This window comes from Cotesia typhae, unplaced genomic scaffold, assembly GCF_013202065.1.
Source record: "Cotesia typhae breed Kobodo isofemale line unplaced genomic scaffold, CoteBio_Ctyphae contig_5, whole genome shotgun sequence".
Taxonomy (NCBI): domain Eukaryota; kingdom Metazoa; phylum Arthropoda; class Insecta; order Hymenoptera; family Braconidae; genus Cotesia; species Cotesia typhae.
In genome coordinates, this window is record NW_027423757.1 from 2,810,647 (window position 1) to 2,823,548 (window position 12,902).

At 27.6% G+C, this 12,902-nt stretch overlaps 3 protein-coding genes across 3 annotated transcripts in view; 1 reads left to right on the top strand and 2 right to left on the bottom strand.

Moving 5' to 3' along the window:
• Window positions 1–12,902, top strand: part of LOC141530710 (glutamate receptor ionotropic, kainate 2-like) — a 243,848-nt gene that overhangs the window by 173,510 nt on the left and 57,436 nt on the right. The window contains exons 10-11 of the mRNA XM_074247986.1: window positions 11,276–11,479; window positions 12,307–12,510. Of these exons, the coding sequence (XP_074104087.1) occupies window positions 11,276–11,479; window positions 12,307–12,510 (408 nt within the window). The remainder of the gene's footprint in view (window positions 1–11,275; window positions 11,480–12,306; window positions 12,511–12,902) is intronic.
• On the bottom strand, window positions 1,551–4,889 carry LOC141530719 (uncharacterized). Its single transcript, XM_074247998.1, has 3 exons — window positions 4,728–4,889; window positions 1,978–2,112; window positions 1,551–1,906 (listed from the first exon to the last, which is right to left on the bottom strand). The coding sequence occupies exons 1-3, from the start codon at window positions 4,774–4,776 to the stop codon at window positions 1,683–1,685; spliced, it is 408 nt and encodes a 135-aa protein (XP_074104099.1). The 5' UTR covers window positions 4,777–4,889; the 3' UTR covers window positions 1,551–1,682.
• Window positions 9,734–11,342, bottom strand: LOC141530720 (uncharacterized). Its single transcript, XM_074247999.1, has 3 exons — window positions 10,464–11,342; window positions 10,248–10,370; window positions 9,734–10,185 (listed from the first exon to the last, which is right to left on the bottom strand). The coding sequence occupies exons 1-3, from the start codon at window positions 10,510–10,512 to the stop codon at window positions 9,986–9,988; spliced, it is 372 nt and encodes a 123-aa protein (XP_074104100.1). The 5' UTR covers window positions 10,513–11,342; the 3' UTR covers window positions 9,734–9,985.

Sequence of the window (12,902 nt, forward strand, 5' to 3'; positions counted from 1 at the left end):
TGCGAATAGGCCTTATTTTACTACGGTAGGGTAATAAGGCCTGCGGATTATACATACTGGAAATAGTTATACTATACTTGATAAAATTGGTATTAGAGATCAATCATCACTTAAATTGAGCAACAATACTTTTTAAGATGTTGATAAAAATTAGAACAATGATTTTAAATTATAAAATATAAAATTATAAAAAATGTTTACCATTTACTCCAAACGTTTTTAGGAATTTTTCTGCGCTACTTTAGCAAATGACGGATGATGAAATATAGAAGATAAGGAACATTGTATCGGGACTCTATAAACTTGTATCGAAATTTCTATGCTAGACGTTTCTACTAGAGAAGTCTTTAGCGGAGACGGTTATTTTAAATAGCATTTCTATCACTTAGGCCTTATTACCCGACAGGCCTTATTACCCGCGAGTACCTTACTTATATAGAAGTATTAGATCATTTGTATTAAAGACGAGATAAAACTTCGTGAACAAAAAATATTTATGCTGCCGCATTACAGTTAAGGACAAACACGTGTTACCAAAAATATGAATATTTAAATTGTTACTTATGTAGGTGTACAATACCAACATTTTAATGATTCTCCTACAATAAAATAAACTTCTTTAAAATTTTCATACCTATACACTGAGAGAAAAAGTTTCTTCTGAAAAATATGAGCATTCTTGTGACAAGAAATTATTTTGTTCGACATTTTAAACAATTTGATTTTTTAGCTGAAAAAAATTAAATTTTTCTCTCAGTAACTTTCTCGTTTAAAAAGTTTTCTAGATTTAAAAAAAAAAAAAAATTTTTTTTTCAACAAGAAAGTTACTGTAAGAACAATTTTGATTACTTCAGCTAAGAAATTAATTTGTTGAAAAATTCCAACAAAATAATTTCTCGTCACAACAATATTATGTTTCAAAAGAAATTTTTTGTCTCAGCATATAAAAGAATCTTTATAAAATAAATTTTAGTTAATGTTATGAATTCTTACCTGAGTTGAAGAATATGAATAAAATTAATAAAATTAACAAATTTATTTTGATCATCATTTATATTATTTAATAAATCGAAGAGTTATCAGCTACTTGTCAGAAGCAATCTATAATGTCGAATAAAATAAAACCAATAAAACCATTGCAGTGTCCATAAATATGTACTTTTATTATCACATTGTGATCAATATCGGACCGATAAAAAAAACGAATCATAAAAATTCCTATTTTAAAACGTATGTCCGTTATTAGGGCTGAAAAGTAAAATATATATGGGAAATAAAACAACTGATTTTATAATAAAATGCATTATTGATAAGCAATAAAATAACATTTTCTGAAAGATAAGAAATTTGGAGTATTATGTATTTGAAATTATTATAACCAATTATATTTATTTATAGAAAGTAATAAGCTATAAGCAGTTGTATGAAATTATCTTATAAATTAATTTATTTCACTTGGTTATCTTAAAGAGATTTAATCGCATCAATGTTACAATAAAAAATGATATTTAACACATGTAACGAAATAAAAAAAAGTCGTTATCAAAAGATATTTTTGTAGAACATCAGAATCAAATTTATTATTTTTTAACAATAATTATTTACACTTTCATGTGCAGTTTACTTGGAATAATACCAATTAAATGATAAAATTTCCATTATTTGTTACATAAAAGCTTATTTCAATATACATTTTTAATAGCACAGATGAATGTAACTATTGTTATAAAAATAATAGTTGAGGTTGAGTATAGTGATTCAGAATTGTTGCATAAGTCTGTGTCATTGCAATAATAAATACTCTGGCTTATCACAAATGCCTGTGAATTACTTGCTCGAAGCGATACGCTGTAACTCTCAAAGGAACTCAAACAACCACGACTTTGAGTTCTGGTAGTACCATTTGCTGAAGTATAAAAATTCGTTATTACGTACTGATTCAACTTTTTTTTTTTTTTGAATTGTTTTTGTACTTACATAACACATATTCCAACTTTGCACATGTAACACTACGAGTAAGTGGAATCCGTTGAGAACAATTTGCTTTAATTACATTTTTGGCTGTTGTAACATCGTCACAAAGTTCACATTCATAACATATTAATGTTTCTCCTAAAATAATGACATTAATAAAAATAACAATTATAATAATTTTTTAAGTAACTTATATTTTAATAAATTTTAAAATAGTAGTTACATAGATTTCTGCATTATTTTAAGTATTCAATAAAGTATTTTTTTATTTCAATGAATTAATTTTAAGAGTATAGTGGAGTTTCTACGACTGATTATAAGATATCCCAGATTCTAGGAATTTAAGGTAAAGGTAGTATAATTTAGAGTTTGATTTTAATGTAACAGAGAATATGCTGTTCGAATTGGTGTAATTTCTGAATTACAATAAAGGAACGGATGGATTAAGCTAGTTATATATTATTAAATTTCTTTTTTTTTTCTATTATAGTAGATCCCTGTAAAGAATATATTGATTTTGTCTTCATGAATTCTATAAAAACCAAAAAAAATTGAAAATTTACTTAGGTCGTTGTATATTATAAGGGTGCTATATATTGCTTTAATTTGTAATATTTTTTGGTTGAAAGATCTAAAAACAAAGAACTCAAAACTTCAAAATGCTTTTACCAGTTTTATTTAAAGAATTAGTCTACTTTGCACGGTAGGAAAAGGCTGCTTTTAAGAATTTTTTTTAACTTTTCATTATAGATAATATTATAAAACTTGATGAATATGTTTTCTAAATACATACAAAAAAATTTTTCATCTTTCATTACTTGTTAGACGCATAAATGATAATTAAAATTACTTTTCAAATTTTTTCCGGTAATCTACTCTGGTAATATGTTCCGAAGAAATTCCTATATCATGGTGAGTTTCACTGCGTGTAAACTTATTTCAGAGTATTAAGATGTTTACCGATATACTAATAATACGGAGATCCACGATAATTGAGAGCAAACTAAATAATATTTTTTCCATCAGTCAAATTAAAAAGAAGTTTTCGATCATCGAAAAAATAATTCTGAATCACCGAGGAATCTAACCCAGTATTCTTTCCATCACAAGTTCAAGGTTATTCCTCTTACGCTTTCTGAGAAAATATCCCTATGTCCTGTTCAGTTATACAACAATATCCTTCATACAGTAGTTGGTCATTTTTCGGTGGTGGCTTCGTAAATTACTGGACTCGGTCTCTCTTTTATTGAAACATATAGTATGCGTCCTTATTCACTTGCTCTTACGGAAAAAAAATTTACTACATAAAATCGTAATTTTTTAAAATTCAAATTGTATTCTGTAGACGGCAGCATCGTAAGAATTTTTATGTTATTTATTACTTACATTTTCATATAATTTTTTCCGTGCATATAGACTGTCACGCCCACTGGTGATGAAAACGTACAAAATTCGGGCAAGAATTTTAAACTCTAACACGTAATTTAATGTTGATTTATTTTTATTTAAATAACCGTATAAATTGTTCAAACTTTTTTCAACTTTAAAGTCTTGTTATATTACAACATATATAAATACATCAAGTTGAAAACGTCAAATTGACTAACTTGTGACATTTTATTATTTTTCGCTCAGTACTAGTGGTACTTTATAGAAAAATGATAAGCGTATGAAGTGTTTAGAGACAAAATTGAACTGTGAAGGCTACACTGATATGGCTATTTGACTTAATAATGCTGAATTTCTTCCAATATATTCGATATACATGGCCTTAAATTTTTTTTACCTTTCTGAATTGTTTTTGCTTTAAATACGACCGATTACTACTGGTTAAAAATCATATTTTATTAATTTTTTAATATTTTTTGAATTATTACATTGCTTGGTTTAATATTTTTGCACATTGTATTCATAAAGTCAACAACAGGGCACGCCAATTTCAGCAGAAGTGTTGCCTCTATATTTTCCGCACAGTCCCTATACATTATAAAAAAATAGTGTTAATGATGAACTCAATTTAATTCCACTTAATGTCAAATTCGATTAACACCAGTGTAGCGGTGTACTTCTGGGGTATTAAAATATCATATTAGTTAAGTTAAGAAGTGAAACAATTGGCTGCTGAATGTATGACTTGTACTCTAGTACAAATACAACTGTTCAAATTTTTTTTCATGAAATTCGATTTCAGTTGGAATAAAAAAATTTATTCTAAACAAGTTGTAATTTTTATTTTACAAAACATATAATTAATTTGGTAAAACATTATTGTTAGTCATCTGCAAAGTTTAATAATTAATCATTAATAAACTAACTAAAATTGGGCTGTTTTAATTAGTAAAAATATGAAAAAAAAATTCTAAACATGGAAAAATATTTCAACACCTAACTGCCTGAACTTACACAGAGTTACTTTTCACTGTATTAGTTTAATGCTTTTCAGTGTATTTCAATATACTTTACTATGTTATGGTATATTCCAATGAACGTAAACATATCCTAGCGAATTTCGATGTACTAATTGTAGATTTACGAGGTGCTTTAAAGTCACCCACATTTACCCAGGCGTACAACCAATTTACTCTTTAGTTAATAATTTTATGTTTTATCGATTCAGTAAAACAATAAATTTTGTTTTTTCCTACTGAAATATTCTCAAAGCAAAATTCTTATGAATCGCGTATAGCTTTAAATTCTTGGAATAAAAACAAAAGTTATTTATTAATTTATTTTATAATGAAATTTCAAATTACCAGTGATGATGACTATTGAAATAATACTCAAAAACAACAAGCGATTCATTATAACTTATTACCACAAAACGCCGTATACTTGTTTCGATAGTGAGAAAACCTCAACTTGCAAACTCTAGCACTTTGCAGATAATGATTAAAACACCTAACAATAACTGCGAGATAACACTGCGTTATCACAAATAAATATTATGTTCTCCTTGAATTAGCAAAAATAACAGGATTACCTATAAATTGCTGATTGCCAGTTATCTCGAGTAAGTCTGATAGTGTAATCAACAAAAAAAGTAGTTTATCATTTATTTTTCTTGAAAATTATTATTCAAACTCTGTTACTAAGGCGGAACAACCTTTATAAAAAAAAAAAATTATAACATTGTTGTAGATTGATAAAGAATCATAATGTTTTTTTAATCAACAAAGTTTCGCGAAATAATTGGAATTTTTCGTTAACAAGAAAAGTCAGTGATTATTTTTAACGGAATTGAGTATTAAGGAACAGAAATTTGCAAATGAGAAATGGACAGGTAAAATAAGCAAGAAAATCACAATCGGCGACAAATTTATGCAGGTTAATGAATAAAACAGTATTTTAACAGGACGAAAAAATATTCAATCGGTAATCTATTTTTTTGTACTACAATTTAAGTTTAAGAAAATATAATTATCGATGCCTTAATAGAAGAGTTTCAATAGTTAAGAATTACTAATCTTCATTTATTTATTTCCGAATCGAAATTTTAATATTCAGATTAATTGACTATGAATTAAAAAAAAAAATACGTAATTAAATAATAAATGTAAATCGTATGAAAAGTTGCATATTGGATTAATAAAAGAAGGAATCATTCTTTTTTTTTACCTCAGGTGTATTTATAATTAAATTGTGTATTTATCATTATTTTGACGAATACACCTTTAACTACTTACGCAGTTTCTAATATTTAACTGAAAAATGCATCTGAACTTTGCAAAAATGAAAATTTTAAGTGTTCAAAAAAAATTTTTCGAATTTATCCGGCTACTATGATAAGTAATTGTTTATAGAATATTGACAATCCACTTCCGGTTGTTACCACTCTTATGCTTGAATTCACTGCAGTGCTTTGGCTCAACTTATAGTGGCAAGAAGCGATCCTCAGCTTGAATATGTTAACATAAGCCTACTGATAAGTCCTTTGACATACACGGAACAAGTTGTTACACATTACGGTGCTTTATGCATCTAATTTCAACTTTGATGGTATGTTTATGGATCAATGAATTAGTTACTAAGCTCAGTTACTGTCAGCAAGAGTACATTGATCTTATAAATCTCTGTACGACAAAAAAGGTGAAAAAACATTAATCAATTACTATAAGGGACCTTTCTTTTGAAAATGCCGTTTTTTTTATTTTTTTATTTTTCATTTTTCATATTCACCTAATATCACCAGTTGTTAAAAAATAAAATTAAAAAAAATTCAAGTCTTTGAATAAAAATTCAAGAAAAAAATAATTTAAAATTTTGCATTTGTTAGTCTTCCAGGGTGGTCACGTATTTTAAGTATATAAAATCAGTTAAACGAAATTAATTTTTCATTAATAGAAATTTGCTTATAATACGATATTGTACACAGTAAAAAATTTTGTGTTAAAAATTTAACACTTTTATGTGTAAATTTAACATTTTTTGCGTTAAATTAACACGAAAAAGTGTTAAATATTTAACACAAAATTTTTTGAGGCATTGACGCAAAATTTTTACTATGTATAGGCTTAAACCAATCAATTAAGAAATTAAAACAATTTTTTTCTTATGAATTTGAATCGAAACAATATATTATAAGACATCACGAGACAAAAATAAACAAAGTCTGATTAGCTTATAATCCTCTTTTATCCTGAGCCAGTCAGTAGATATTATATAAACTACCTACATCGAATTTAAGTTTTGAGGTCCTCGAAATTCTCTAAAAGGATTAGCTCTAGATAAATGGTTTAGAGAATCGCTAGTGTACTATGAATCGCGAATAGCGGTCAGCAACACAATATAATAATCGAATGATATTAACAATTGACTATTTCATGAACTAGAACAGTCGAGAAGATTATTGAAGTATTATAAGTGAACGCTATTTATTAATAAAAAAAAAGTAATCAATGCATCTCACCATAAAACATGCTTGTTTCTGTATCGTTTTAATTAAATTCATTAGTTGTATATAATAATGATAATTATGGAATCTTACGCCTGTTATGTATGAATTACGCAAAACTTTTAGTGAAATTTATTTTCGATAATATTTATAATGGGGAATGAAAATCGCGGTATTATTATTAATTAAAGAAAATATTAGTACTGCTGTTTTATTTCATAACTAGAATTTTTTTATAAAAGATAAAAACTCACTTATCAACTCAATAATGGAATTGATAGCTCAAACGAAAAAACAAAAAAAAACTAATGAAATAATTAGAGAGAAGTTAATAGTTTTTTGTAACGTACTAATTGAAGCCGTTATCAGAAATATATTTTTTCATGTCCGGTAAACTTGTTTTTTTTTTTATGTAGTATATATTTCATGTGGCATATATTTTATAGCGCATTCGTATCGCCTAAATATATATATATATATATATATATATATATATATATATATATATATATATATATATATATATATATATATATATGGAATTACAGCGTTTATTTCTTTTTAATTTAGTATAAAGAACAATCGAAATCTAAAAATGAATTCTTGTTTTTTACGTAAATATTTCTATACTTGTTTTCTGTAATTTTCAATCTTTAATATAAAATTGAAAATTTGAAATTTGTAATTTCATTTTTTGTTGCCAAGGACCAGATTATTTGAGCGGCGTTATTTTATATCTTATACGGCGTATTAGAGCGTATTAGACGTTGAAAACGTAGGATCAACGTATTGAACGTTAAAAACATCATTTGAGCGTAATGGACGTTAAAAACGCACGTTGAACGTATCCAACGTATTATAAATGTGAAGAAAACAATAATTGGTGAAAATAAGTAATATTAAAACTACTCAAATAACTCTCCAGCCGAAAGTACGCAACCCCGTGGAAGGAATTTTGCAAAACCGAGGCGAAGCCAAGGTTTTGCCGGGCGTGAGTGGGGCAGTGCCCGACTTTTGCAAAGCCGATTTTGCTGGTCGAAGCGGGCATAAAAAAAAAGCAAAAATTGAAAAATAAAAAAAAATAAGTCATTTTAAAGTTTACAAACAACTGCTCTAATGAGGAGTGATAACATGCACAGAACTTGTCACAAATATTTAAACTCGTTCTACAAATAGAATTTGTTTTTTGAAGTTGATTAAAAATTAGTTTTTAAATAGTAATTGAAGGCTAAGTAAGTTTGAAATTGAATTATTAGAAGCTTGTAGAGTACATGAACCTATTGTTTTATAAACATTGCTTTACTAGCAGTCAAAATATAAAAGAAAGCAAATAAAATCCAGAAAACTTTTATATTTTATTTTGTAAACTTTTTATATAAATCATTTGTGCAGTATTATTATTAAATAGTTCATTGACAATAATCTAGTTATAAATTATTTTTCTGCCCTCCGGCCGGAACGTGGCAACTCTCTGGCCGCTGCGCTAAACGAAGTTGCCACATTCCGGCTACGTCGAGCAGAAAAATAGTATACACATCTTGGCCAGTAAAAAGTAAAGCCTCAGACCACATGTTTGTCAACCTCGGCTTCGCCTCGGCCAACAATTACATGTGATCTGAGACTTTTCTTATTTTACTGGCCTAGATATGTAATGTACTATTTATTTCTTTAACATTTTTTGATTAGTTTATGCGCTGTGATGTTACATACAGATGATGTGACTGTTATACAGTTGAAACTCGCTGTATAAGTCGGTCCCTCGCAAATATGAAAAAAGCGAAGTTCTGTGCTGCCGGGCCAGAAAATATGCGTAGCGCACATGCGCCAGAGCAAGCCACAAAAGTTACTCTTTCTGGAGTAAACTGCGACCCGAATGCAAGAAATTAGTATATTACACACCTAGGGAAGTAAAGTAAGAAATGTCTCAGATCACATGTAATTGTTGGCCGAGACGAAGCCCCTGCGCCAGGAAGTCCAACTTTCTGGCCTAGGGTCGTAATATGCTATTTGTTCGGTTCTATTAGAGAGATTTTACATTTCTTAGCTTAAATTTATCATTTTTCTTAACCGAAATGCTTTATCGAAATTTTTTACTTTCGAAATGGTTTCTAAAATTATGTAAAATTTTATGAAATATCATACATACGATTTTATACCAAATGACCTCTTAAATTTGTATACAAAATGACAACTTTTTAAGCAATTATATAAAATTTTGTACCACAGGATTTTTACAAAAAAAAAATTAAAATTTTTAACTTCGCGATAAGAAAATTAAAAATGTGTAGTTATTTGAGAAGTTTTACTATTACCATTTTCACCCATTATTGGTTCTCTTCACATTTATAATATGTTGGATACGTTCAAATGACAATTTTAACGTTCATTACGTTGAATCTACGATTCAAATTCCGACTCGACATATTCCAAGCCAAGTCAAAATTTTAAAACATTTTATTATGACGAAATTTTTTTTGAAAACTAAAACTTTTTTTTTTTATTTCGGTCGCTACTGTAAGACTTATTCAGTAGACGAAATAAACTTCTGGTTATAAATTTTATATTTATTATTCTTAATAAATATTAGCAAAAATATAATTAAGAATTATTAACAGTTCATTTTGAAAGTGGACTGGGTTGCTAAGTTGTTTTGTACGTAAAAAATCTCTTAGCCAATCAAAGCTATACGCTTAGACATGTGTTTCTATCAATTTATGACTGATTATTATAGTCATTATTATTATTATTACTATTATTATCAGTGTAATAATAATACCAATAAAAGTTATTTTTTTTCGTTATAATCTAGATTTTTTTATTCATTTAAACATTTATGTCATAAGGAGAAGAGAGATTTAGAGAAATTTTTTACTATAAATTTAGTAAGATGTTACATTTTTATTTTCATGACAATTCAAATTATATGATTGGTGAGAAAACAGTTCTTTGAAAAAGAAAGAATAAATCTCATCATAAATAAATACATTTGAATGTTTTTATAAATAAGTCTATAAAAACATTGAAAATAAGTTCATTAATATTTAATCCGAATTGATTTGTGAGTTGTTTTTTATTCTACAGAAATAAATTTGTAATATTTAATAGTAATTACTCGAGAAATTACCATTTTTCGCTTGCAAACATCAATGCAAGTAAAGTTACAAGCACGATGGACAAAGATGCAGTAATGGATCCAACACCGTTACATTTATCTTTGTTACAGAAGTACACTTCGGTCGAAATTATGTTGTTCAAAACAATAATTTCATTAATTTTATCAGCAACAAAGCATCCTCGTTTGTATTGGACCTTTTTGTCAGCTGAAAAAGAAATTTTTTGTTTATTGAAATTCAATCATCAATTCAATCACTAAATTACTCACCTTGTTCACTAATTACTTGTTTAAAACATATTTGATAATTTCCAATACAGTTCACCGTGGTTTTCAACGATGATCCATCATCGCACTTGTCTCCATAGCATTCAAAACATTGCAGACATTGTCCTACACAAAAAATATTTCATAAATTTAATTAATTATTTAATTAATTTATAAAACACCAAAAAAATGAATTAATTTAAATGTAATTTTCTTTACCTGAAACAAACACAGCGGCAATAACACCGAAAAATATGAGATACTTCATGATTTTAAAAGTACTTTGAAACAATAGACTTTAATTGATAAAAATGAAATGTACTTATTCTCTCGCTGATAATTTCGGATTAATGGAGAACTTTAAAAGTTATACGCACTAAGAATTAGGTAAAATTTCCACCTATTCACCGAGCGTGGGAGTAAATAAGGACAGATAAGATATCTATTGACTTATCTGTCAAAAACGAATAGGTGCGTCGTTGTCCAGGTATATGTGGCACATATATTTAAAAAAACAATTATACAATAACAACTTTTACAGTTATTTCATTTTTCGCCTCAAATAATGCGTCAATTATTGTCACCAATACATTGAGTATTGAAATAAGTCATTAAATTTTTTTTAAGTAATCTTTGTTCCCACGTCAGCACCTGCTATTCGTTGATGAGATATCAAATAATCATCAATAAAAATCATTATAACTTCGATAAATTTTTTTTTTTTATTCATTTTGTATTTAAGCGATTGTATTGAACTTTGAAATTATATATATATTTTGATGGCAAATTTCATTTGACTCATTTTAGTTTAATCGATTTCGTCATTTTTGACTTAATTATAGTCTTTTAGATCAAATGAATCACTCTTAATTGCTACTGGACTTAATTTATTTCGTAGAATAGATAAATATGTATATCGAATCTATAAAATCTTAAACCACTACAATATTAATGTAGATTGGATTTTTAAAAAGAAATTGATTTAATTAAATCTTAAAAAAAAATATAGATTTGAATTAATTGTTTTTTAGGCTGGATTAAATGGCTTAACGGGCCGTATCGAGTTCAATGAGGGCAAGAGAAACAATTTCAAATTAGATCTACTCAAGTTAAAGAAGGAAGAATTAGTTAAGGTGGGAGAATGGCGACCGGGATTAGGCATCAATGTTACTGACCTGGAAGCATTCTATGATAAAACTTACGTCAATATCACGCTCGTTGTAATGACACGTGAGGTAAGTAAATTTTAATATCAATTAACAAAACCTTTAAACAGGATTGGAGTATTATTGAGGGATTTTATGATCATCACAGTTAGTCACAATAAATATAATGACAAAGTAGATTAAAACCTTCTGTTTAAAACATAATTAAAATTATCATTAAATAATCTTCAGTAGCTACTGTTAGATGGGATCGTTTCTTATCTTCAAAAGCCTGAAAACAAAGTATTAGGAATTTTTTTGACGTAAGCACTACTGAGGCTATACATTGTGTATTATAAATTAAAGAATAATCTCTATTCTTTAAATAAAATAGACATTATTTTTCTAATAATTGTCGTATTGATTATTATTTTATTTTGTAATCTTTTTAAGATAGTAACGGGCATTTAATTTTTATTTTTTCGGTTGAAATGTTTAACTATGCCGGTTCGATATCAACTGACATTACATAAAAAAAAATAAGTTACTGACATATGTTCTCAATTTTTTTTTTATAAATTAGTTTACACCATAAGTGCCTATTGTTGGGTTTATCAAAAAAACTGGCAAAAATTGAAAATTTTCAAAAATCGGGAAGTTATTGGTTTTACCACGTTTTGCAAGAATCGAGATTTCATCAGATCTCGACGTCTGCAGGTCACAGGAAGCTTCTCTGACTACCCCCACGAAAGTATCACTATGTCTGTATAAGTGTGTGTGTGTGTGCGGGGGGAAGGGTGTGTCAAAAACATCTTAAAAAGGTGAAATTTCGAGCCCTTTCCATTTGAAATAAGCAGAAAGTTGCAGGGGCGGCTTATAGGGCTAACCATTTTACTAATTTTTTTTTTCATTCTCAGGAAAAACCGTACGTGATGGTAAGAGAAGATAAAAATTTGACCGGAAACGCCAGATTCGAGGGGTTTTGCATTGATTTACTCAAGTGGATTGCTGGTCAAGTAGGCTTTCAATACGTTATTAAACTGGTACCTGATCATATGTACGGCGTTTACGATCCGGAAACGAAAGAGTGGAATGGAATCGTGCGTGAACTCATGGGAAAGGTATAATACTATGGAATTATTTCAATAATTTAAACGAAAAATAATGATCCAGAAATTATTTCGTTACGAATCATTGAAGACTTTTAAAACCTCCAGGGAAAATTTTTTTCAGTGTAACATTAATTTTTATTATTGACTATAAACTATTTTGTTATTTAATATTTTTCTCCTCAATTATGAAATTAATTTTATAATTTTTTATCATTAATACGAAAAAATTTTAGTTATTTTAAAAAATTATTCCCTATAAACTTCTCAGACTAGGAAAAGCTTCATAAGTGTATAAAAGTGAGTTCCCATAAATTATGATTATCATAGACTCATCAATTTGTTATTCAGATTAATAAGACATGCATTCCATACCTCGGGAAATGCATATATAGTGATGATTA

What these genes read in the sequence shown, in the direction of transcription:
- LOC141530720 (XM_074247999.1), bottom strand. Translation starts at nt 10,512, where the DNA reads ATGAAGTATCTCATATTTTTCGGTGTTATTGCCGCTGTGTTTGTTTCA. An exon ending in TGCCGCTGTGTTTGTTTCAG is followed by an intron (nt 10,371 to 10,463) that starts GTAAAGAAAATT and finishes TTTTTTGTGTAG; the next exon opens with GACAATGTCTGCAATGTTTT. An exon ending in ACAAGTAATTAGTGAACAAG is followed by an intron (nt 10,186 to 10,247) that starts GTGAGTAATTTA and finishes TTTCTTTTTCAG; the next exon opens with CTGACAAAAAGGTCCAATAC.
- LOC141530719 (XM_074247998.1), bottom strand. Translation starts at nt 4,776, where the DNA reads ATGAATCGCTTGTTGTTTTTGAGTATTATTTCAATAGTCATCATCACT. An exon ending in TTCAATAGTCATCATCACTG is followed by an intron (nt 2,113 to 4,727) that starts GTAATTTGAAAT and finishes TCATTATTTTAG; the next exon opens with GAGAAACATTAATATGTTAT. An exon ending in AAAGTTGGAATATGTGTTAT is followed by an intron (nt 1,907 to 1,977) that starts GTAAGTACAAAA and finishes TTTATACTTCAG; the next exon opens with CAAATGGTACTACCAGAACT.